Below are 24,088 nucleotides of genomic sequence, written 5' to 3' on the forward strand. Positions count from 1 at the left end.
GACAGTAATAATGTAGTGTCTTTATTGTAAATATTGTCACCTCAAGTAAATAGCCTGCTAGTAGCCTTACAAGAATTTCTTCAGTACCATCACAGACATACTAGGATTTTCTTACAAACAACTTTAGTTTTTATTTTAGTTGAGTGCCTCGGCCTTCTTAAACTAGATTTGGCACTTCTAAGCTCTCCTGGTAGCTTGTATTTACAAGCTATGTTATTTATGTTTCTAACATACTGCAAAAACAATAAATTATGAATTAGCTATCTATGGGAAAACTGAAAAACAGGAAGCACAGTCACCTCTCACTTACCTGGTCCTCAGAAATCTCAAGGACAGATGAGTTCCTAGTAAGGCAAAGAACACCCTAACTCTGAAGGCTAAAATCTATCAGACATGTTAGAGGCATTGGATTTAGGCATTGGATTTAAGTTTTGACTAAAAGTCTTCCACCTCAGTTTTTTGAAAAGTTGCCACTTAGGGAATGAGGTGGTGGTGGTATGAATTGCAGTCTGTGTGGATGGATTTCCTCTGGCGTGAGATCAGCCGTGTGCTTAAGGCCATGTTTGGTCACATGAAAGTGTAAAACTGGGTCTGCCTTTTCCTCTTTCATTTATCTTTGGACTAGCTAGAACATTTCCTGGTGATGGCCAGGGGCCCTTTCATCCATCCAATCCAGAGCCCTGATGGAGTTTTATAAAGCAGCAGCAGACCAGCATTCTTACCATGTCCTAGACAGAACTGGAGAGCCAGTAGAATGATGGGCTTCACTCCGCTGATGAACTACAGGTGCTTCTATTTGCTGACACACCCCTGGATCAGGAACACGACAAGCCTGGCCGGGACAGAGGACATCGCAGAGATGACACAGATGGACATAATTACGTCCACTAACATGTTCTTCTTGCAAAGAGAAAGTCAGTGAGAATCTGAGCGTTCATTGATGCAATTGAGGACCCAATCAAGGCAGACACACATATGCAATATCTGAGGAATAGCTCAGGGAAAAACACTGGCTCAATAAATAAAATAAAATTATTTTATTCATAGTTAAAACATCATTTTCAGGTCAAAAACCTGACAGTTCAAATGCGGAATTGATTTCTCTGAGTTCATGAAAGAGTCCAGTACCAAAATGAAACTATTGAAAGAGGTCAGAGAGGGAATTTCCTGGCAGTCCAGTGGTTAGGACTCTATGCTCCACTTCAGGGGGACTTGGTTCAATCCCTGGTCAGGGAAGGCCTGGCCCTAAAATAAATAAATAAATAAATAAATGGAATTTAATTTAATTGTTAAAAAAAAAAGAAAGAGGTCTGAGAGTGGCCTAATGGGGTTCACTTTGGTTCACTGTTTTTGACATTATAAGAGCAACAGGTTGTAAATTCTCACACAAAGGACTGCTTTGGTTTGAAAACTTAATAAATGCAGAAATATTAGTGTGAAATTACTCAAATAAGTTAAATTCTTCTGGCTGTAAATAAATTGGAAAAAAACGATGTATAGCATATTAATCTAACAGAAACAAAAATTCTAACAGATTCTTGTTATAAGAACGGTCTTATACACGCTTTATACAGGGTCATATAAAATTTCCATTGACCTATGTAATTATTCTGTAGGAGATAAGCAGAAACAATAATTGCCATGCTCCACATATAGGATCTACATTTTTAAGTATTAACTGGAGCTCAGTCTTGACTGGCCTAAGATCACTAAATGCCAGTGATGGCTTTGTATTTAAAAGTCTTAAACAATAAACTGTTAGGTGACCATGTTTACCTGACAACTACTCCCATGCACCAACTACTCTGGGCCCCTTTTTCTGACATGTTTTGGGATGGATACTGTTACTTGCCAAGCTTCCAGTGTTCCTTCACTTGCTTGATGGCATCCTTAACTTTGACTTGGAGGACATGATTGAGAAGTACTGGCACCCCGAGAAACCTACCATACCTAAAAGTACAGCCTGACATTAGAACACTGAGAATATGAACACAGTACCGCTTTGTAGCAGATATAGCATGAGTCTGTACATGCTTCATTTAGATGAATTCCCTCTTTAAAGGAAGTCTAAAGTTAGATTTGGTGAAAGTTATGGCTCAATCTCCTCTACTGGATTCTGGCAACCTCTTAACTCCTATTATTCCTGCCCAGGGGGCTAATAGAAGCTAAATGGGGAAGGGGAGGAGCCTGGGCTTGATTACAGACAAAGTTAGACATCTGAGATGTTAAAGAAAGAATACTCATTCATCTCACAGATGCTCCTCCAACTATGGTGGCTCAGGCCTGAACTTGGATCGCAGGGTAAACGAATGAGGAGTCAGTACGAGCAGTGAGGGACATTGACCAGAAAGACCTGAAGGACTTATACACAGGCCTTGGCTCTCCCAGCATGAGGGCCACTGTAGATGTCCCAGACTACTCTGCTCAGAGAGCTATGTTGTGAGGCAGCCATGTAAGTTAGCTCATTTTCCTGAAGGTATGAATGGATTTCAACGATTCTTCCTTCTTTTCTTCTGAGTACCACCTACTGCTTCAAAACTCAGAGGGACAAATGAGTTGAAAAGCAGTGAAAGTAAATGGTTTTAATACCACTTCTTCTATCCAAGTCCTTCGTGGGACCATGTAAAAAGCCTGAGAAACTGTCCTTAAATCCGTAGGACCCTTTATGAATCTGATTTGGGAGAAAAGTGTAACTAAGATATGAGACTCACACTTTGGATTAAACTAATTAAAAACAACCTTATTTAATGAGATATGACTGAGCTAGAAGCTTTTTAAATTCAAAGTAAACTGAGCACATGTGTCTTTACGGGGCAGAATTGGGACAGAAAACAAATCAAGGACAACAATGACAAACATGTACCACAGTGTGACCAGACTCTGCCCACAGGGCCCAGCCTCTGCCATCAGCCAGCCACCAAGGCCTGATCCACTCTGCTCTCAGCAGGGCCATTATGGCAAGCCAAGGAGAGCCCCAGCAAATTATTCTGAACAACTATGAAGTATCAGAATAGACCATGAAGTATCATTCTTTATGGTGACAAAAGGTTTTTAGGGAGCAGCACCATTGACTATGCCTAGTGAATTCTTTTGTTCATTGGAGTTATACTGATGAAGAGATGAGCTCTTATTTTAAAGAAACGTAAGCAGGAAGGACTGCTTTAAGTTTTCAACACCATTTGAAATTCCTTCTCCTCACCCTGCAACCTGGATGCTGATAAGGCAGCAGAGAGACATCAAAAGCAAGCCTCTTCCTGAAATCATTCTCAGAAAAAATGGCTCAGAACTGTTTCCCACACTCAGAGTTTCAGAGGATGTCAGAGTTGTAAGACCCACAGAAGTTTTATGGATGAGCCTCCCTAATTCAGCAGTGAGGAAACAGGCCCAGGGACTCAGTGTGACCTGTCCAAGGTCACCAGCTCATCTGTGGCAGAGGCAGAGATGAAGCTGGGCTTGTCACAGTCTGTCCTGTGACACCAGAGAGTCCACAGCGTGCCTTCCACAGCTCATTGATCCAGAGTGTTGTATTCTGGTTGTACCTCGAACCAGTAAGGAAACTAGGCTGACTTCAAAGAGAGAAGCAGGCTAAGCTCCCTCAGATACAGGAACAATGTGCTCCAAGCCCCCTTCTCTCAAAACTCACATGCTTTTCCCTATGACAAGAATCAAGACTGAAAGAGACCCTCCTGACACGGCAGGTCACCCATTCCTTCTCCCCAAGCCCACCCTGCACCTCACCTGAACGGTCACACCCTGAAAGTGACTCACTTGTGGAGGAGGCAGTCCCCCAGCCCCCAGGGGACACACGGGCAGCATCTTCTTGATTTTGTCGCTGCTGCACTGGCAGGTGGGGGAGGGGTTCTCCATCGTCCAGTTCCCATTTCTGAAGAGGTCCGTGATGGTCTGGGGGACTGGGGTGGTGGTCCACTCCTCCTCCCCCACCGAGCAGGGCATGTCTCTGCAAAGGGATGTTAAAGGTAGGATCACCCAAGAGGGCCTGGCCTCTCCTGTTGCCTCAGAGCACAGGACCAAGGAATAACAACGGCAAACATGCATCTACCACCTCATCACTTGGTTATCTGATCCGCCCCACAGACTTGTAAGCTACAAACTCATTTACAGTGAAGGATGATGGAAAACAAAGAGGGCCTAAACACTCATATACTGAACTCAAGTCAATCCAATCTACCGCCCATGTCTTCACTCAACAAACATTCACTGAGCAGCTACTATATGCCAGACACTGTTCTGCATATTTGAGAGTCTGGGTGAATAAGAAAAAGTCCCTACCTTCAAGGAGTTTGCAATCCTGTAGAGAAATTTGACAGTAAACAAATAATTATATCACTTAGCCAAAAATAAAGCAGTGCATGAGGAGAAGAGTGACTACGCTCCCTGAGAAGGTGATAACTTCTTCCAAGGCATAAACGATTAGGAAAAACAAGCCAGGAAAAGATTTGGGGAGAAAGAACACTATGAGCAAAGGCAATAGAAAGTATAGGTACAAAGTCCCACAAAAGAAATGAGCTTTTACGTTTAAGGAACAACAGGAAGGCAGTGGGGCTGGAATGTGATGAGCTACGAGGGAGAGTGATGGGAGATGAGGAGGAGAGGGAGGCAGGAGCCACAGGACACAGGCCTGGAAGGAGTCTGCATTTTATGCTCAATGTGCTGAAACCTGGTGGAGAGTGTCAGGATTCACTTTATGTTTCAAAATGAGTAGAGAATTGGGAGGGGCACAGTTAGTAGGGGTCAGAGTTGTTGGTACATGAAGAGCTAGGTTGTTTGCAAGCACCCCAGGTGACCAACGACAAGGCTTTTATGCCTGGCTTGAGTTCTAAATTACTGTGTAACCATCAACAAGTCACTTGCCCTCTTGGAGCTTATTTTCACCACTAGCAAAATAAAAATGTAAAATTACTTCTTTCAACAAAGTATTTCTAGTGTCCCTTTCAGTTTCAAAATTATACAATTTAATGCATTTATTTCTGAGAAATTTATCCTTAGAAAAGTGAAAGATTCCAATGATGCCCCTGGTTCTAATATTCTGGGGGTTCAGTGCAGAAATTAATCTGAGTTATTAATTCTATGGGAAAGTACTATAATGAGATTCTCTCAATTATTCTTACAACCCTAGGTAGGAGTTTAATTATCACCAATAACAAACAAGGTAACAGAGGCTCAGAGAAACTGAGTAACTTACCCAAGGTTACACAGCCAATAAGTACCAGAACCGGAATTCAAATCCAGGCCTGTATGCTCCAAACTCATATTCTTTATATCACTCACACAGTCTGTCAAGAAGAATCTATGCAGACTCCTTCCCTTGATTTTATAGAGAGACAGAGAGACAAGTCACATACAAAGAAGCAGGAATCAGCATGCCATGAATTTCTTACTAAAAGCTATAATACAATGGAGAATTGCCTTTGAAATTATAAGGAAAAATTATTTCCAATGTAGAATTTTATGCCCAACCAACATATGAATCAAGAGGTAGAATAAAACATTTTTAGAAATTCAAGTCTCGAAAAAAAAAGCTACCAAATCCTGGCAACAGGAGGTCCAACACAAGGCAAACGAGATCCCCCAGGATATCAGTGAGAGGAGATCTCAGAATTACTACCATGCTGTCTTAAAAAACAATTAGCCCACACTGGAGCAAGAGAAAAAAGGACCCCCGAAAGATAATGCCAGAAAATGAAACTAATAAGCTGATTAATGGGTTTAATCATACTGAGAGGAAATTTATTTAGGCAAAGAATTTCGTGATTAATAAGTGATGGGTATAATGAAAATAATAGAAACAAATGAAAAAGAAATAGTCACTCTCCTATTGATTAAGATCGTAGGTTTAAGCCACAAAGCAGTGGTTTAAACTAGAAAACTTTTCTCTTGTAAAAAAGAAGTCCAGAGATAGGCAGTTCGGGGCTCCTAGTATGGTGCTCCATGGTGTCAGAACCCTGGCTGCTTCTCTCTTGTTCTGCCATCTTCAGCATGTGGTTTCTACCTCATAGTCCAAGAACTCAAGCCATTACTCCAAATTCCAGCAAGTAGAAATAAGAAAGAAACAAAGAGGGCAACAACCTAAACTGCTTTAAGACCACTTACAGTAGGTCATAAATGCATTAACACATCCCACTGGTCAGGACTTAGTCACATGGCTGCACCAAGCTGCAAGGGTTCTATTGCTAATTTTCAAAAAAGGTGGGGTGGGAGAAGAATGGCTATTGGGAAGTAGCTAGCAGTCTAAGCTACCTCCCTCCAGCACTTTCTATTCTCCATATCCTACTTGTTTTTACTCATCATATTTATTAAGCCTTGACATATTTTTCCTTCATTTGTTTTTGTTTCCACTAACCTAGAAGCTCCAAGAGAACATGAACTTTGACTTTTGTTCACCTCTGCACCCCAGTTTTTGGAAAAGTGCCTGAAGCATAAAGGAGTTTAATTAATATGGTTTGAATGAGGGAATGAATTGTTAATTCTAGGGGGGGAAAGCCTCAGAAAATAAATTTAAACATAAAGATCCAGTCCAGGTACAGATGATGCTTTTTTGTCTTGCTTGGTTAGAAATGGATACCCATCCACTAGAAAAACTGGAATTACTAACTTTAAAAAGCCTCCCTTCCTCTCAACAGGTGATTCAAAAGTCTTTGCAAAGGCACAACCAATACAACCACAGACAATAGCCTTGTAATAATTCCCTAGTCTTAACAGTATAAGCAATATTACTTCAATGTGTGCATGAATGTAATGATTGTGTAATTGGATTTAGTTAGTGTGTGTATTTATGTTTAGAAGGTAATGTAATTAGTAATTATGTAAACATCAATATAATCAAATTAATAACATTACAATTAACTATTCTTTTTTTTTTTTTTTTTTTTTTTTTTGCGGTACGCGGGCCTCTCACTGCCGCGGCTTCTCCCGCCGCGGAGCACAGTCTCCGGACGCGCGGGCTCAGCGGCCATGGCTCACGGACCCAGCCGCTCCGCGGCATGTGGGATCTTCCCGGACCGGGGCACGAACCCGTGTCCCCTGAATCGGCAGGCGAACTCCCAACCACTGCGCCACCAGGGAAGCCCCAACTATTCTTAATGTAAGCATTATCAGATGCAGGAAAGGAAGTGTATTTTGGGGTAGTGGTATGTAACAGACCTAAATCCTCATTTTCCAAGCAACAGACACTATCTATAACTGAAAATATCAAGAAACACCAGAAAAGGCATATAATGACATTTACATAATAATAAACAAGCTCTACAAGAAACAGCTGAAAATGTTGAAAGTTAACTACTCTGGGGACCAGTTTCAGGAATAAGAAGGACAAGATCAGAGGTCTGCTGTTTTGCTTTTAAGGTTTAAAAACTATTTGATTCAAACTATATATATTTAAATTTGAATTTTCGAATCTAGTTCGGGGGCCCCCATTCCTCTGAGCTCCTGAGAAATACAATCTATATTATTAGGAGCCTTACAAGGTCATACTGGGGGTGGCAATAGGAGAGAAAATGCACTTAATGAACAAAAGGGAAGAATCACTAGTCTTTAGCTACACGTGAATCACCCGACCGCTGCAAACACGTCCGCGATTTAAAATGCAAAGCATGACGCACACACGCATCCATACTGCCTTCCCAATGGTCATACACACTCTCCTTCTACACACGAACTTTTACTGATTGTATGCAGGAGCTCTCGGAGATGAGGCGATATGTCCAGACAGGTGGTACAGGAACGACCTCAGCATTCAGCTAATTCTAATATCACTCTTGACGATGGGGGTAAGAACGTTTGGGGAAACAAAGGAGCCAGGAAGTCAAAGGTGACACCAAAGGCGTCTGGGGCCGGCCCCGGGCGGACGCCTTACGCACTGCGCTCTCCGGCCGCGGCCCAATCCCGGGCGTGAGGCGGAGCTGACCCGCGGATCCCCGCCCCGAGCCTGCGTCCGGCAGTCGTACAGGCGCCGCTACCTGCTAGTCGGGAAGCCACAGGAGGAGGAGTTTAAGGAAGAATCCTGGCCGCTGCCCTTCTCAGCGCTCGAAGCCGCGCCATGCTTGCCCTCGGAAAGAGCCTGACTAAGGCCCTGGCCGCTCGGACCCTGGCGCCTCAGGTACCCGCCCCGGGGACGCGCCCAAAATGATCCCTGGGAGACGGGAGGGGAGGGGAGGGGAGGGCCCGGGAGGCGCACCACCCGGCTCGCGCTCCCTGACCTGGGGGCCTTGTGCTGCTGCGTACTTGTAGAGCAAGTCCCAGCACCTGGAAGCGAGGACCCTGGAGCGCGCAGGAGAAGGGGTGCCCTTAGGGGAAGACCGGCTGCCTGTTTCGCCTACGGCCGGCTCGGGAACAACCATGGATGGGGGGCTTTTCTAGCTTGGGTGCCCGGCGGCCCTGAGGCCACCCCTGAAGCGCCAGCTGCTGCGTTCTTGCCGCCCCGCGCCTTTGGGCTCACCGCGCTGGTCCCTGTACCAGGCGCTGGTCCCTTGCCAGGTGCTGGTCCCTTGCCAGGTGCTGGTCCCTATGCCAGGCACTGGTCCCTATGCCAGGCACTGGTCCAGCCTCTTCTACTGACTTTTGACAAGCCACAAGCCCCTCTAGACTGAAGGGTGAAGGAGAAAAAGGTCAATCTGACGCTAGCAAGTGAACGGGCTTATACATGAAATAGAACTTCTGAGCATTTTGCAGAGAACCTCAGAGAGGGGCCCAGGGTACAGGTGGTGCAGCATCTACCCAGCTGCCACTGTCTTCTGCAGTCAGTGCCCAAGTCATGAAGGGTCAGGAACTTCCTAGAAAATATGATGATGACAACCTCATTAAAGTTAAATGAGAAATGATGAATTGGGAGATTGGCATTGACATATAAAAAATAATTATTATTAAATAAATTTAAAAAGTTAAGAGAGAAATGTACAAAATAGATTTTTGTGATTCGGCCTTAACTGTCGTGGATTGTCCTGTTTTGTGAATCTAAGCTAGAGATGTTTTGTTGTTGTTTTTTGATGTTTAGGTTTGTACTTCTTTCTCAAGGGATAGGACAGGAAGGGGATTTACATAGAGACTGACTTCCTGTAAAGACTAAAGAGGAGCCATAACGGTCCCTTCACTCAAAATGAGCAATACAGGCTTTATACTGATTCTCTCTACCGGGGCAGGACCAAAATTATTCCTTACAACTTTATTCTGAACTTTGACTTTACTAAATGTCGATCAAATGCTCTCTTATAGGTGACTTGGAAGTTACTGCTGCTGAAAATGAGCCCTGACACGAGTATAAGGGAGCTTGAAGTACTCATGATTCTTCTCCCAGCACAGTTCTAGTTTCTGCCCTACAACAAAAATCACCTCCCCCGAGCACACACATACTTATTTCAACTGCTGTTTAACCTTTCCCTGGGCTTCCTTTGTTACTTGTTTCTTTCTCTTGTGGAAGATAACAAAATTATGTGCCTTGACCACATACTTGTTTCCAAGTATCAATACAAATTCCTGAAAAATCAACTAAAAAAGCAACTGTTACAAATACCCCACTGGCTCATTTTCTGATATATATTATTTATAATACTTATTAAACTATTATACCAGGCAGTTGTTTGTGTAATATTGTCTTATTAGAATTTGGTTAAAATGACACAAAAAAAAAACATGTCCACCAAAAGTAGGAGTAGCTGCAGTTGTTTTTGGTGGGAATACCTGCTTTCATTGTAAGTTTAGACACTTGGGCAATAGGAATATAACTCATAGGGGACATGAGTGGAATGAACTCAAGTAGATAATTATAAATATGACATTATGCACAATTAAATCACATACATAGGCAAGTGTGTGTTATAACCAGAAATATGTCAGAGAAAGGAGCCTACTGGTTTCATTTGACATACCAGCTGGTCAACATGAGCCCCAAATTTGTCCATAGCTTTGTTTGTACCAACATTTGTATTAGATAATTATGATTAATCAGCTTCAGGAATTGGCACATGATATCCAAAACTACAATAACATGAAATTATAAAGACAAATGCCATATGAGAGCGTGTGTATACAGGTGTGCATATACGTATTTACATACACATTTACATTCACAGGGGATAATTTCTGGCAGGTAATTTCCTACCTAAAGTTAAGTTCACTAAGACTCAGAAGATTAAACACAGCAAAAATTTATATAGTGACCATACCTCTAATACAAGAAGAACTAATGGTTCTTAAGGGATATTTCCATCAACCTAGTATAATTGGATGGATTAAATGCCCTTCTTGACACTGCATCTATAATTAAACCTAATAATGATTCAGACAGTTCTGACCTGTTGATTTTCCTTTATAGAATTCATACAGTCTACCACCATGTTATAGTGCAATTTAATAGATTATGGATTCCCTTTAACATTAGTTATATTCCAGTTCTGTTATTTACCAGTGATGTACTTCCCTGAATTTGGAAAATACTTTGACCTGAATTGAAACTTACATTTTTTAAAAAAACCTAAAGAAGATCTTTCTGCAGGTAAATGTATTTCCATCATTACTGCCAGAACACCTGTATATTTTATAAAGTTCATTTAAATATATAACTGTAACATATAGTATTGACTAAAGATAGAATATTGGATAAATAAGGTAAACCATTTGTAATTAATTAGAATCCTAGTTATAGTTCTTGGATAAAGGACTCTCATTAAGACCCTAGTGCTTCTTATGATTAACTTTTCATGAAAAGGTGGCTAAGGGACCCCTGCTAGGAAGCAGTAGCTGTATATTCAGCACACTTAAGAGTACTTATCTTTATTAACATCTCTCAGCAAATTCTAAGGAGAGATGACAACAGAGGTACAAACATGGAGTATGAGTCTAATGAGTGTCCCTTCTTTGCAGATTTAGATTTGGTTGTAACATGATATTATAAGCCTTAAGTTCCCCAAATACTTAAATTTGCCTTATGTTTCTTCAGGTGTGTTCATCTTTTGCTACAGGCCCCAGACAATACGATGGAACATTCTATGAGTTTCGTACTTACTGCGTTAAACCTTCAAAGATGAATGAGTTTCTGGAAAATGTTAAGAAAAACATACATCTTCAGACAGCTCACTCTGAATTGGTTGGATTCTGGAGTGTAGAATGTGGAGGCAGGATCGATAAAGTGTTTCATATTTGGAAGTATGGTATGATTTTTCCAGCTTAAGTATTCAGTACAGATTCTCACTCTTTTAAATGTTACATGACACTTACCTCTTGGGTCTATGTTACTATAAATACACACAGGTTAAATTCAACTTTTAAAGAGAGGAACAACAAATACAACAACAACAAAAAATGAATTCAGTGATTACTCCTCCCACTGGTACCTCTAACAACTTTTGCCCAAATTCCTATGTATCATCCTTGGGAAAGTGTGACATCTCATATTTCAAATCATGAAATTGTGAACTAGCCTTTAATGCTCAGAAAGAACATAGAATGGTTTATTGTATAGATCATTTACGAAAAATTTAAAGCATTGACTGCAAGAGCCCAAGTGGGTAGAGATCATAAAAGGGAGAGTTATTTTTTCTTATTGTTGAATCTGCAACTGGATATCAGGATTTTAGTAGAAACAATTCAATATTTCTAATTTAGGTTAGTTGAGGTTCATGGGGATAATAGTTAACTTCCAGGCCTCACCCAACTCAGACTGAATAATTTGTTAAATTTAGGGAACCACTTTTGTTCGTATACCCCAAGGTTTCAGGGAATTCACTATCATTACGCTGCTCTAGGGAAGTAAAGGCAAAGGAATTAGAATTCTCCCCATATTGAAGCTGACTTACTGCTGGTTTAGTAGACAATGAAGAACAGGTTACAGGAATCCCCAGGTTGTTACTCCAGTGTCTAATATTTCTGAAGTCCACATAGGACTTGATGATATCCAGAGAACTTTTAATAATTTCATTTAGTGTCTGGCCATCAAGTTAAGAGTCATAATAGTGTCCAAAGTTAATATTCATCACATACTTTATTGTGAAAAATGCTCATTCTATATTTAACATGGCCATGGTTTAGAGGATTTCCCTGTTGTAATAGGACAAACCCCATTAAAACACAATTTATGCTTTAATGTGCAACAAGAAGAATTATGTCCCATTAAGAAAATTACTAGTAAGATCGTGATATAACTTACTTAAGCTCTAAGACAGATGTTATTCCTTATCTCTAGCATAAACCATAGAAAACTCTTTTACCATTAACCTTAGGCTCTAATAATATAGTACTAGGCCTATATGTTATTAAATGTATATACCTGTTTGGGTAACAAACAGAAGAGAAACAGTACTGGGTAAAAAGAATGGGTGTCAATAAGTAAGAATTAGCACTGTTTCTTTGGAAGCTGTTTGTTCAAAGAGGCTGAAAAAGCAAATCTTAATTTCATTTATGTTAAATTTAATTCAGTTGTACCTTGACCTGACTACCCACCACCAGCACTACCGAAGAAACAGCCTTTCTCTAAACTAACACTATAACTTAAATGCCTCAAGTAATAAGAATAAATAATATATACGGAGTACTCACTTGGTGCCAAACATTGTTCTAAGCTCCTTTCATGTACCAATTCTTTTAATCCTCACCACAGCCCTGGAGGTAGATACTATATCATTATCCCTATTTCACAGAATAAGAGACAGGCACAGAATGATTCAATAATTTACCTAAGTCTCACAACTACCTACTAAATGGTAGCACCTATAAAGCCCATTACTATATGACATCATTGGTTGTTTACATTGCCACTCCCCCTTTAGGCCATGAGCAACTACTTATGTTGGTATCTCTAGTGATATAACATATTGTCCTTATGTGGCTTCAATAAACATTTGCTAAATTGAATGAAACCCAGAAATAGTACAGGTGATTTTATTTTTTTATTGATGTATAGTTGATATACAATATTATATATGTTAAAGGTGTACAGGTGATTTTAAACCAAAATAACTTATTTTTCTTACTCCTGTTATTCCCAAAGACAATTTTGCTCATCAAACTGAAGTTCGGAAAGCCTTGGCCAATGATAAGGAATGGCGAGAACAATTACTCATTCCAATTTTGGGTCTTACTGATAAACAAGAGAGTGAAATTACTTATCTGGTGCCATGGTGCAAATTAGAAAAACCACCCAAAGAAGGTAAGCTCGTCTCTCTAAATTACACTGAATTTTAATGAAGAACATACTGAAGATTTTAAGCTATAAAAACTAAAGTTCCGTAGGAAAAAGTAATCCTTTGTTTTATATCAGAATATACTGTGATTATAGAGATAAAAATGAATTTGAGCTCTTTGCTTACAATTAAAACAATGAGCATTAAATAATGAAATTTTTTCCAATTTGGAAAAACTGTTAAAGTTTAGGTATGAATATGAAAAGTTTACATGGGAAGAAAGGTTGAGAAGTTGGGGATCTAGAACACAGAACACATGTATAGGTAGGTAAAGGAAAATGTATGATATTTTCTCATAACTTAGTATTTTTTTTACACAGATTACAGTTAATCTAAAAACAGTAAGTTTCTTGTAAAACTGGGGGGAATGGATTAATTTAAACTGTTAAGCCGAATTACTGTAGTTTAACTTTTTTGTTTTCCTCTTATTTCTCAGGTTGAAAATAATTATTAAAGATTTATCTTCTTGCTGATTTCACTTTCTTACTGACTTAAGGGAAATATTTACCTCAACCTAATTTTAAAAAGGCAGACTTTTTAAAAGCATAAACTAAGTTTTCTTTCCCCCATAATCCCAACTTCATAGTGTATCTTAGATGACAAAAGATTTGAAATGTCTTATTTGGATCCTATCCACCTGGACCTCCCCTCAGCCTTCAGCACTGTCTACATGAACTTAGTGGCTCCTAGAACAGTGTCACATCTTGGTTATCTGCCTCTATGTTGTTTATAATTCTTTAGTTGCTTTGTACTTTTTCTCCTTTTGCTTCTCAAATCTACTTGTTCCCTAGTTTCTTTTTTTCTACCTGCTCCATATTTCTGACCAGAAGGTAAACTGATTTTCAAGTGTTTACCTGGATATTTAGGAACAATAAAACCACCTTCTTCATTTTTTTTCCCCTCAAAATCTCACATATCACTTTGGGTCCTTTGTTTGCTGGCTGTTCCTGTTAGAAATGGAAACCTGTAGGGGGAAATTATACAAACAAAAAAGTGTTTCCTCTCAGAATTGGAAGGAAGAAGGAAATATATGAGATCAGAAAATACTTTTCTTATTCATTTCTTACCTAGAATTAGACTCAGGCAGCTCAAAAATCCTAATCCTATCATAAATTCTCAATATTTGTTTAAATGACTAATTTTATAGATTAAAAATCATTCTGATAATAGCTTAATATAGCTTCCTTTTTCTTTGTTCTCTATGATAAGCTTAATAGCTCACCCTTAAACATGGAGAAAGACTTTCTAAACATAAAAGCTAGGAAAAATGCAAGAAATGCAAAGAAATCATAAATATGTGTACATAAACATTTTTATGTTTGATCCTCCAAATCTGTATATGTAGATTAGCCTTCCACTGGAACCACGCTAACCTGATGAGAAATTTCTTGAATATCTTTTATAAATTATTTTCTCCCTATTCCAGGAGTCTACGAGCTGGTAACTTTTCAGATGAAACCTGGTGGGCCAGCTCTGTGGGGTGACGCATTTAAAAGAGCAGTTAATGCCCATGTCACTCTAGGCTACTCAAAACTAGTTGGAGTTTTCCATACAGAATATGGAGCACTCAACAGAGGTATAGTTGTCCATTTCTTCTATGAAATTTAAAGTGTACTGGTGACCTACTAAGTTCCTCCAATATTTTGTCACTGTTTTTGATTATGCCATGTATTTAATTTTTATTGCCAAATATTTAGGGTTTTTTGTCATTTTAAGGGTTGAAAATACCTGTTTTACATAACATTTATTTAGAATGTTAACCACTTCTGAAGGCTTTTCCAAATGTTGAACTGCTGTTTTCCATGATACATCAAAATGATAAAATTAAAAAACTGCAAGGAGCCTAAGAAAAATCTGTTCTTCATCGTTTTTATCCTCTAAATATATTTTTATTGACTTTTAAAAATAACATTACTTGGGATAGAGTGTTTGTCTCTGAATGAAAAAGTAATACATATTTTTACAGAGACTAAATATCATGGCCATGACCAAAGGTGGAAAAAAACCATTTTCCACTACTTAGAGATAACACTGTTAACATTTTGGTCTTTCTATTCCTGTGTCATTCATATATATGTAGGTGAATGTATATATGTGTATACATATATATTCATATTCATATATATGCTAGAAATAATGCATATGCATGATTAATGACTTCCTAACGCTCCACTGAGAGTAACACATGGCAGACAGATAGTGCATATCTTTACTTAATAAACACCTATTTGAGGCTTTTAACGTTAAATTTGAAAGTTACTGCAATCTGAATTTCACAGTTTTTTGTGGCAAACTCTAGAAAATACATGTATAGTTCATCTGGAAGGATAAGTGACCAAGAATAGCTAATTCACTATTTCCATCTGCCTCCTCAACTTCCTTACTTGAATGTCCAGTGGACATCTCAAACCTAACATTCAAAACTGAGCGTCTGATCTTTACCCAGAAATTTAACTTCTAGTAACATATCCTAAGAAAAGAATCCGAATATACAGAAAAAAATATTTTCAAGCCGGAAAATATACGAAGAGGAGAAAAATTATGAAAATTATTAGATGTCTATCTCATACCACATGCTAAAATAAAATTCAAATGGATTATAGATTTTAATGTAGAAGAAAAGAAGTCATAAAATTACTAAAATAAAATATAAATGCTTTTCTTTTTTTTTTTTTGGCTGTATCAGGTCTTAGTTGCAGCACGCGGGCTCTTCGTGGGCTTCTCTCTAGTTGTGGAGCACGGGTTTTCTCTCTCTAGTTGTGGCGTGAGGGCTCCAGGGCGCGTGGGCTCTGTAGTTTGCGGCACCTGGGCTCTCTCGTTGAGGCATGTGAGCTCAGTAGTTAGGATGCGCAGGCTTAGTTGCCCCACGGCATGTGGGATCTTAATTCCCCAACTAGGGATCGAACCTGCATCCCCTGCATTGGAAGGTGAATTCTTTATCACTGGACCACAAGGGAGGTCCCCCTAGATGCTTTTTTAAAATAATATGGATGAGAACGATATTTCTAAACCAAAAAACAAATGAAAACAATGAAGGCAAAAATATCAAGTGATTAATTTTTTATAAAAAGACTCAATCTTTCTGCATGCCCTAAGACACCAGAAATGAAATTCAAAAGCAAAAAGAAATGTAAAAACGTATGCAAAGGTAGATGTACAGATGACTACTAAATATATATTTAGGAAGACGTAGATTAAGACTATAAGGAGATGCCATTTTCACCAAATAAAGGCATACTTATATAGATATAGTACCAGAGAAGCTGGGAAAAAATAAGTACCCCTACTGTGTAGCATATACTGGCTTAATAATTCTCCACCACAAAATTCAGCAATATAAATGAAAAGCCTTAATTTTAAAATTATTTTTGCCAATATTCTAGGAAATATGCATAGTTGTATAGGTGTGTTCAGTTACACAGGAAGGAAATTTGAAAGAATATAAAATATATAGTGGTCACTTGAATGATGAAAATAATTTTTAAGTGGTGTTTTAATTTTTATAATGAACATATATAACTTTTATAAGAAAAAACTGAAAATGAGTGTGCACACTTTTTAATCTTAAATTCATTCTCAGTGGAGAAAAGGGAATAGTAATATGCTGAGTATAACTCAGTGCATCATTTCTGGACAACTTATAGTATATACACTGTACCTATATAAGATACTCCCTTTGGTTCTCTCAATTTTAATTTTAGGAGTTTACATTGAGGAAATAATGAGATCCAGACTGGTTGGGTTTGAATCCCAGCTCCACCACTTACTAACTTTGTGACCTGGAGTGAGTTACTTAACCTTCCTGTGCCTTACATTGCTCATTGATAAAATAATGATAATCATAACCTACCACCTAGGATTCTTGTGAAGACTAAATGAGTTAATACATGAAAAACACTTAGAGCCAGGCCTAGCACATAGGAAGCACCCAATAAATGTAAGTAGTGATTTGTCTTTGACATTGTTATTTTTATAAATATACATGATGGGTGCTGCTCTAAGGAAGTTTTTGTCAGCATTGTTTACAATAAGGAAACTTTAGAAACAATGTAGTATGACCCTATGTATATAATATATTGTAATACACAGACACACATATACATCATATATATCATGCATCTCATATAAGCATAAACATATATGCTGTGTGTCTATAAATACATAAAAATGTAAAATACATATATATATACATAAATATGGAAAAGATACACCAAAATAGCAAAGTGGTGAATTCTGGGTGGTAGGATTAGAAACTATTCCTGCTTTCTCTTTTTATTTATTTGCATTTTCCAAAATCTATACAGCCAACATGTATTACATTGTAATTATTTTTAAATTTTTAAATAATTTAAGTAAAAGAACATTTATTTCAGTATTCTGTAGAATACCACACTATTCTGAATGATATAAATAATCAACAATAGGGCTTCCCTGGTGGCGCAGTGGTTGAGAGTCCGTCTGCCAGTGCAGGGGACGCGGGTTCGTGCCCCGGTCCGGAGGGATCCCACATGCTGCGGAGCCGCTGGGCCCGTGAGCCATGGCCACTGAGCCTGCGTGTCCGGAGCCTGTGCTCCGCAACGGGAGAGGCCACAGTGGTGAGAGGCCCGCGTGCTGCAGGAAAAAAAAAAAAATCAACAATAAGGGGCTGGTGTAAAAAGTTGTTACATCTATGGGGCAGAATTCACATGTTAAAGATTAATAGCATTGTCATAGAAACTTCTCATTGTTGACTTTTTTAAATCAATTACAAAGTATAATATACAGTAAGACCCTAATTTTATATTTCTCATCTTTTAAAAGAAATACAATAAATATTAATAAAGGTTTTCTCTGGGTGGATAAGTTTCAGCTACTTTCAGTTTTCTTCTTTGCATCAGCCAAATATTCAGTAGTGAGCATAATTTTTTTTATAATCTTGCTTTTTCAAAATAAAGTAAAATCCTTCTGTTTCTTCTTCTATAAAACCAGTTTGACTAATTAATTTATAAATTTCTCTCCCAAATCTTTGACTCCTCTGAAATCTTATCACTAACATACTTAGTGCTACCTTTTTGATAATCACTATTTTGATTTAAAGAATAGGACTTTTAGTTTCTGATTAATGTTTCTGTCTTTCTTATTTGAGTAATGCCACAGTCTTTAGAATCTATTTCTGGTTTATTTATTTCTGCAGTTCATGTTCTTTGGTGGAACGAGAGTGAGGATAGCCGAGCAGCTGGGAGACACCAGTCTCATGAGGATCCCAGAGTTGTGGCAGCTGGTAAGCTATTTCACTAGGTACGAGTTATTCTTAGAACAAATTTCATTTTGTCAACAACTTTATATACCTTCTTATGAATTTTTTTTTCAGTTCGGGAAAGTGTCAATTACCTAGTGTCTCAGCAAAATATGCTTCTGATTCCTACGTCATATTCACCATTGAAATAGCTTTCCACGGAAATACAAAGCATTGCATGAACTGCCATAAGATGTGTTTGTTAATGGTGCTTAAATTCTTCCAAGAGATTCTCACTTTTATTTGAAGGAGGTGGTAAGCTAATTTGCTATATCCCTTGCATTTTTTAAAAGCTACTCTCCATTCACTGTCACCACTACTTCAGGAAACAGTCTGTTCATTTTCCCCTTGGTATTTCAGTATCTGTCACACATTAAAAATAGTTGCCATTACTACAATGTCTTGATTTTTCATTTGTTTCAGAATATCTCTTGTTCTCTATTTTGACAACCCTCTGCTTTTATACCATTTTCTTTTCTTCTTTTTTTTTTAATGGTAAAGTCCTGTTCCAGTGACTTTTTTTTTTTTTAAGATGTTGGGGGTAGGAGTTTATTAATTAATTAATTTATTTTTGCTGTGTTGGGTCTTCGTTTCTGTGCGAGGGCCTTCTCTAGTTGTGGCAAGTGGGGGCCACTCTTCATCGCGGTGCGCGGGCCTCTCACTGTCTCGGCCTCTCTTGTTGCGGAGCACAGGCTCCAGATGCGCAGGCTCAGTAGTTGTGGCTCACGCGCCTAGTTGCTCCGTGGCATGTGGAATCCTCCCAGACCAGGGCTCGAACCCGTGTCCCCTGCATTGGTGGGCAGATTCTCAACCACTGCGCCACCAGGGAAGCCCTATACCATTTTCTTACATACAAATGATTGTTACATTTCCATACCTGTGATAGTATAGTTAAATTATATGTATAAATTATCAACGTTTTCATCATGTCTGTTTTTCTGAGATTATAAAAGTTTTTGTTCAGTAAGATTTTCTATATAATACCAGTTGGGATCCATAAAAAAAATCCATTAAACATTTCTTTACTACAGAAAAGTACAGTATCATCTGTGTCATTTATGTTAATAATGGTTTTTACATTAATAATTAATCAATTACTTGGAAAATAATGTTATTAGGTCCTGGTATTAAAGCACATTGATAACTCATTGGTTTATGTGCTTGCAGTGTCTTCATTTACAGTTAATTTTACTAATTTTTACTTCATTTTGGATCACTGTTTAATAAAGATACTTGGTCATCTATTTGGTTTTTCTTAAATTGAAGTATAGTTGATTTACAATGTTGTGTTAGGTCATCTATCTGTTTTAATGAGATTTATAATTATGGAAATGTCTGCCCTAATAAAAGCCTATATATACAATCTGATTCTTTCTATTGTGTTTTATATTTTTATCCTCATCTCTGGAGCTGTTGTTGTGTTGCCATAAGGTAATGAGACAGTAATAATGTACTATCTTTAATGTAAATATTGTCACCTCAAGTAAATAGCCTGCTAGTAACCTTACAAGAATTTCTTCAGTACCATCACAGACATACTAGGATTTTCTTACAAACAACTTTAGTTTTTATTTTAGTTGAGTGCCTCAGCCTTCTTAAACTAGATTTGGCACTTCTAAGCTCTCCTGGTAGCTTGTACTTACAGCTATGTTATTTTATGTTTCTAACACACTGCAAAAACAATAAATTATTAATTAACTATCTATGGGAAACCTGAAAAATAGGAAGCACCGTCATCTCTCACTTACCTGATCCTCAGGAACCTGAAGGACAGATGAGTTCCTAGTAAGGCAAAGAACACCCTAACTCTGAAGGCTAAAATCTATCAGACATGTTAGAGGCATTGGTTTTGAGTTTTGACTAAGAGTCTTCCACCTCAGTTTTTTGAAAAGTGGTCACTTAGGGAATGAGGTGGTGGTGGTATGAATTGCAGTGTGTGTGGATGGATTTCCTCTGGCGTGAGATCAGCTGTGTGCTTAAGGCCATGTTTGGTCACATGAAAGTGTAAAACTGGGTCTGCCTTTTCCTCTTTCATTTATCTTTGGACTAGCTAGAACATTTCCTGGTGATGGCCAGGGGCCCTTTCATCCATCCAATCCAGAGCCTTGATGGAGGTTTATAAAGCAGCAGCAGACCAGCATTCTTACCATGTCCTAGACAGAACTGGAGAGCCAGTAGAATGATGGGCTTCACTCCGCTGATGAACTACAGGTGCTTCTATTTGCTGACGCACCCCTGGCTCAGGAACACGACAAAGCTGGCCGGGACAGAGGACATCGCAGAGATGACACAGAGGGACGTAATTACGTCCACTAACATGTTCTTCTAGCAAAGAGAAAGTCAGTGAGAATCTGAGAGTTCACTGATGCAACTGAGGACTCAAGGCGGACACACACATGCACACATGCAATATGTGAAGAATAGCCCCGGGAAAAATACCTGTTCAATAAATAAAATAAAATTATTTTATTCAGAGTTAAAACATCATTGAGGTAAAAAAACTGACAGTGCAAATGAAAAACTGATTTCTCTGAGTTCATGAAAAAGTCTGGTACCAAAATGAAACTATTGAAAGAGGTCTGAGAAAGAATCTCCTGGCAGTCCAGTGGTTAGGACTCTGTACTTCCACAGCAGGGGGCCTCAGTTCAAACCCTGGTCGGGGAAGGCCTGGCCCAAAAATAAATAAATGGAATTTAATTTAATTCAATTTAATTTAATTTAATTTAAAAATGGTCTGAGAGTAGCCTAACGGGGTTCACTTTGGTTCAGTTTTTGACATTATAAGAGCAGCAGCTTGTAAATTCTCACACACACAAAGGACTGCTTTGGTTTGAAAACTTAATAAATGCAGAAATATTAGTGTGAAATTACTCAAATATGTTAAATTCTTCTGGCTGTAAGTAAACTGGAAAACAACAATGTATAGCATATTAATCTAACAGAAACAAAAATTCTAACAGATTCTTGTTATAAGAACGGTCTTATACACCCATTATACAGGGTCATATAGAATTCCTAGTGACCTATACTGATACACTATAGGAGATACGCAGAAACAATAATTGCCATGCTCCACGTATGGGATCTACATTTTCAAGTATTAACTGGAGCTCGGTCTTGACTAATGTAAGATCACTAAGTGCCAGTGATGGCTTTGTATTTAAAAGTCTTAAACAATAAACTGTTAGGTGACCATGTTTACCTGCCAGCTACTCCCATGTACCAGTTACTCACTGAAACATTATTTATAAAATAAGCATATGGAAACACTTAAAAATCAATAGGGAAGAAATAACAAAGTTATAGTACAAATGTCCCTTGGTATTTCAGGGGATTGGTTCCAAGACCCCAGCAGATACCGAAATCTGCCATGATCAAGTCCCTTATGGAGAACAGTGTAGTATTTGCATACAATCTATGCACATCCTCCTTATACTTCATCATCTCTAGAATACTTATAATACCTACTACAATGCAAATGCTATGGAAATAGCTGTACATAGAATGTAAATACCATGTAAACAGTAGCCTGTGGGCAGCAAATTCAAGTTTTTTCCTCTTTGAACTGTCTGGAATTTTTTTTTAATGTTTTTGATCCACAGGTGCAGAACCCACTAGAGCAGAATCCGCAGATACAGGCCAACAGTATACTCAAACACTGGATTATTGGGGAGTATTAAAATGAATGAACCATATCTGAACAACTTACTTTGTTACCTTTGTCTCTTAATCTCTCTGAGCTTCTTGGTTGCTGTTTTTGTTTTAATCTGTAAAATGGAAATATGAACCTCACAAAGTGAAATGAAAGAGAATAAGAAAGAAAATATTAAGTAAAAGACATTAATATACACGACAGCTCCTACATGGTATCAGGCACATTAGAATCTGATATCCTCTTGTCTGCAAAATAGGTATCATTGATGTTCTCTGAAAGAGAGAGGAATAGGATATATGATTTGAGAATAATCAATGTTTATTAGAACCTCTTAAGAACGAGAAGGTCAGCGAGACAGGAATGAGAAAAGAATTAACCAACCAAATGAGGGCCTAGCTCTCATTGAAGAGGTAATCACAAACGAGACTCTAGTCACATGAATCTACCAAGAGGTCTCATTCCAGAACACTCACAGGCTCAGGACCCTTATTCAATGAAATATACTTTGAAATAGAATTTATACTAAGGCGGCCTGTAAAATTACGACTTTTCTCTAACTATTTTCAATGTTTATTTTGTGCTGAGTGCGAACTTCCAATGACTCCAACAGAGTGGGAAAATTGGGAGCTGTGTTTTTTAATATCCAGTGTCTATATAAGAAGAAAATCATCTTGAATATGAAGACTACTTCAACTAATGTCGTTAAGCTATCTTGCAAAGACAACACAGAATGATTTTCTGAAGGAATGTTAATCTGTGTAGTGTTGATTTGCTATAAACCATGTGTCTGTCAACCTTCATAAGAGATAGAGGGACGTGAGGTTCAATCATAAAGTGTGTATGGGAAAATCCTAGGCACTATCCTGAAGGACCTAACAAGGGGCAAAAGAGACAACAGGCCCCATGGGTTTGGACAAGCCTATCAGCCCCTTGCACTAATGCTGTGGCCCTCAATACAATGTTGAGAATAAATAACGCATAAAAAATTATAAAGACGCTGTAAAAGCAATCCATGATGGTCAAGTAAAGCTAAAAGAGATTAAAAAGTGAATTGATTACTCAACTAATTTAAAATAAATGGTAAACTGAACCGGTTTTAAAATCTGGCTTTAAACCCTGGATGTGCCGCTGAGCAGCAGTGAACCTGAGAAAATTACTTCTCTCTCAGAAATTCACCTTTCTCACTTGGAGATAAAGCTTAACTCACAGCGTTTGGCAGATAATTAAAACCTGTGAGAAAGTGAGTAGGAAATTATCTCAGCACTTAGCAATGTCTTCCCTCTCTAAGTTACAGTCATGCATTTTACTCTTCACTATCTGGTAAGTACTTTCCCCTTGTAAATTCTCACTCCCTTTCTGATGACTAGATGCAGTTGATGGTGGGGCTCTAAGGATGGCAGAGCCACAGGGTCGAGAAGCCTGGGTCCTTAATTCACCACATACAGAAGAGCTGCATGCCAATTAGGAAAACCCATTTTAGATCTTAAAGAACAAGAAATAGGGCTTCCCTGGTGGCACAGTGGTTGAGAGTCCGCCTGCCGATGCAGGGGACACGGGTTCGTGCCCCGGTCTGGGAAGATCCCACATACCGCGGAGCGGCTAGGCCCGTGAGCCATGGCCACTAAGCCTGCGCGTCCAGAGCCTGTGCTCCGCAACGGGAGAGGCCACAACAGTGAGAGGACCATGTACTGCCAAAAAAAAAAAAAAAAAAAGAACAAGAAATAAAATCCTACTGTGGCCCGGAGGAAGATGGCGGAAGAGTAAGACGCGGAGATCACCTTCCTCCCCACAGATACATCAGAAATTCAACTACACGTGGAACAACTCCTACAGAACACCTACTGAACGCTGACAGAAGACCTCAGACCCCCCAAAAGGCAAGAAACTCCCCATACCTGGGTAGGGCAAAAGAAAAAAAGAATAAACAGAGACAATAGGATAGGGACGGGACCTGCACCAGTGGGAGGG

General features: G+C 38.7%; 2 protein-coding genes and 1 long non-coding RNA gene across 7 annotated transcripts in view; 1 reads left to right on the forward strand and 2 right to left on the reverse strand.

The window, feature by feature from the left end:
* LOC308618991 (phospholipid-transporting ATPase ABCA1-like) lies at nucleotides 1–9,219 on the reverse strand. 2 transcript variants are annotated; one of them, XM_081237424.1, is made up of 4 exons: nucleotides 8,694–9,219; nucleotides 5,204–5,325; nucleotides 3,769–3,958; nucleotides 1–832 (listed from the first exon to the last, which is right to left on the reverse strand). In XM_081237424.1, the coding sequence occupies exons 1-4, from the start codon at nucleotides 8,727–8,729 to the stop codon at nucleotides 719–721; spliced, it is 462 nt and encodes a 153-aa protein (XP_081093550.1). In that variant the 5' UTR covers nucleotides 8,730–9,219; the 3' UTR covers nucleotides 1–718. The 2 variants fall into 2 exon arrangements, with proteins under 2 accessions (XP_081093550.1, XP_081093551.1); XM_081237425.1 differs by lacking the exon at nucleotides 8,694–9,219 and adding an exon at nucleotides 7,677–7,714.
* LOC308618990 (protein NipSnap homolog 3A-like) lies at nucleotides 7,950–18,857 on the forward strand. 3 transcript variants are annotated; one of them, XM_081237421.1, is made up of 6 exons: nucleotides 7,950–8,116; nucleotides 10,952–11,162; nucleotides 12,998–13,156; nucleotides 14,617–14,766; nucleotides 18,364–18,450; nucleotides 18,541–18,857. In XM_081237421.1, the coding sequence occupies exons 1-6, from the start codon at nucleotides 8,057–8,059 to the stop codon at nucleotides 18,615–18,617; spliced, it is 744 nt and encodes a 247-aa protein (XP_081093547.1). In that variant the 5' UTR covers nucleotides 7,950–8,056; the 3' UTR covers nucleotides 18,618–18,857. The 3 variants fall into 3 exon arrangements, with proteins under 3 accessions (XP_081093547.1, XP_081093549.1, XP_081093548.1); XM_081237422.1 differs by lacking the exon at nucleotides 7,950–8,116 and adding an exon at nucleotides 10,031–10,507 and having other exon boundaries at nucleotides 10,974–11,162; XM_081237423.1 differs by lacking the exon at nucleotides 14,617–14,766.
* The window catches only part of LOC308618992, a 19,941-nt gene continuing 11,700 nt past the window's right edge, over nucleotides 15,848–24,088 (reverse strand). The window contains exons 2-4 of one of the 2 annotated variants that reach the window (XR_014016107.1): nucleotides 22,175–22,232; nucleotides 20,613–20,722; nucleotides 15,848–17,801 (exon numbers count right to left, since the gene is read on the reverse strand). This is a non-coding gene — a long non-coding RNA (uncharacterized lncRNA). Of the gene's footprint in view, nucleotides 17,802–20,612; nucleotides 20,723–20,793; nucleotides 20,905–22,174; nucleotides 22,233–24,088 lie in introns of those variants that run through there. The other variant, XR_014016108.1, reaches the window with a different exon arrangement.

The sequence above is a fragment of the Mesoplodon bidens genome (genome assembly GCF_964165515.1).
Source record: "Mesoplodon bidens genome assembly, chromosome: 6".
Classification (NCBI taxonomy): Eukaryota; Metazoa; Chordata; class Mammalia; order Artiodactyla; family Ziphiidae; genus Mesoplodon; species Mesoplodon bidens.

Excerpts from the sequence above, each read along its gene's own strand:
- LOC308618990 (XM_081237421.1), top strand. The coding sequence starts at position 8,057 with ATGCTTGCCCTCGGAAAGAGCCTGACTAAGGCCCTGGCCGCTCGGACC. Across the intron at positions 11,163-12,997 it reads GTTTCATATTTGGAAGTATG|ACAATTTTGCTCATCAAACT; the intron begins GTATGATTTTTC and ends TTATTCCCAAAG. Across the intron at positions 18,451-18,540 it reads TCCCAGAGTTGTGGCAGCTG|TTCGGGAAAGTGTCAATTAC; the intron begins GTAAGCTATTTC and ends TTTTTTTTTCAG.
- LOC308618991 (XM_081237424.1), bottom strand. The coding sequence starts at position 8,729 with ATGCTGCACCACCTGTACCCTGGGCCCCTCTCTGAG. Across the intron at positions 5,326-8,693 it reads ACCCTGGGCCCCTCTCTGAG|GGAAGGAGTCTGCATAGATT; the intron begins GTTCTCTGCAAA and ends TATAAAATCAAG. Across the intron at positions 833-3,768 it reads GGGGACTGCCTCCTCCACAA|GCTTGTCGTGTTCCTGATCC; the intron begins GTGAGTCACTTT and ends TGTCCCGGCCAG.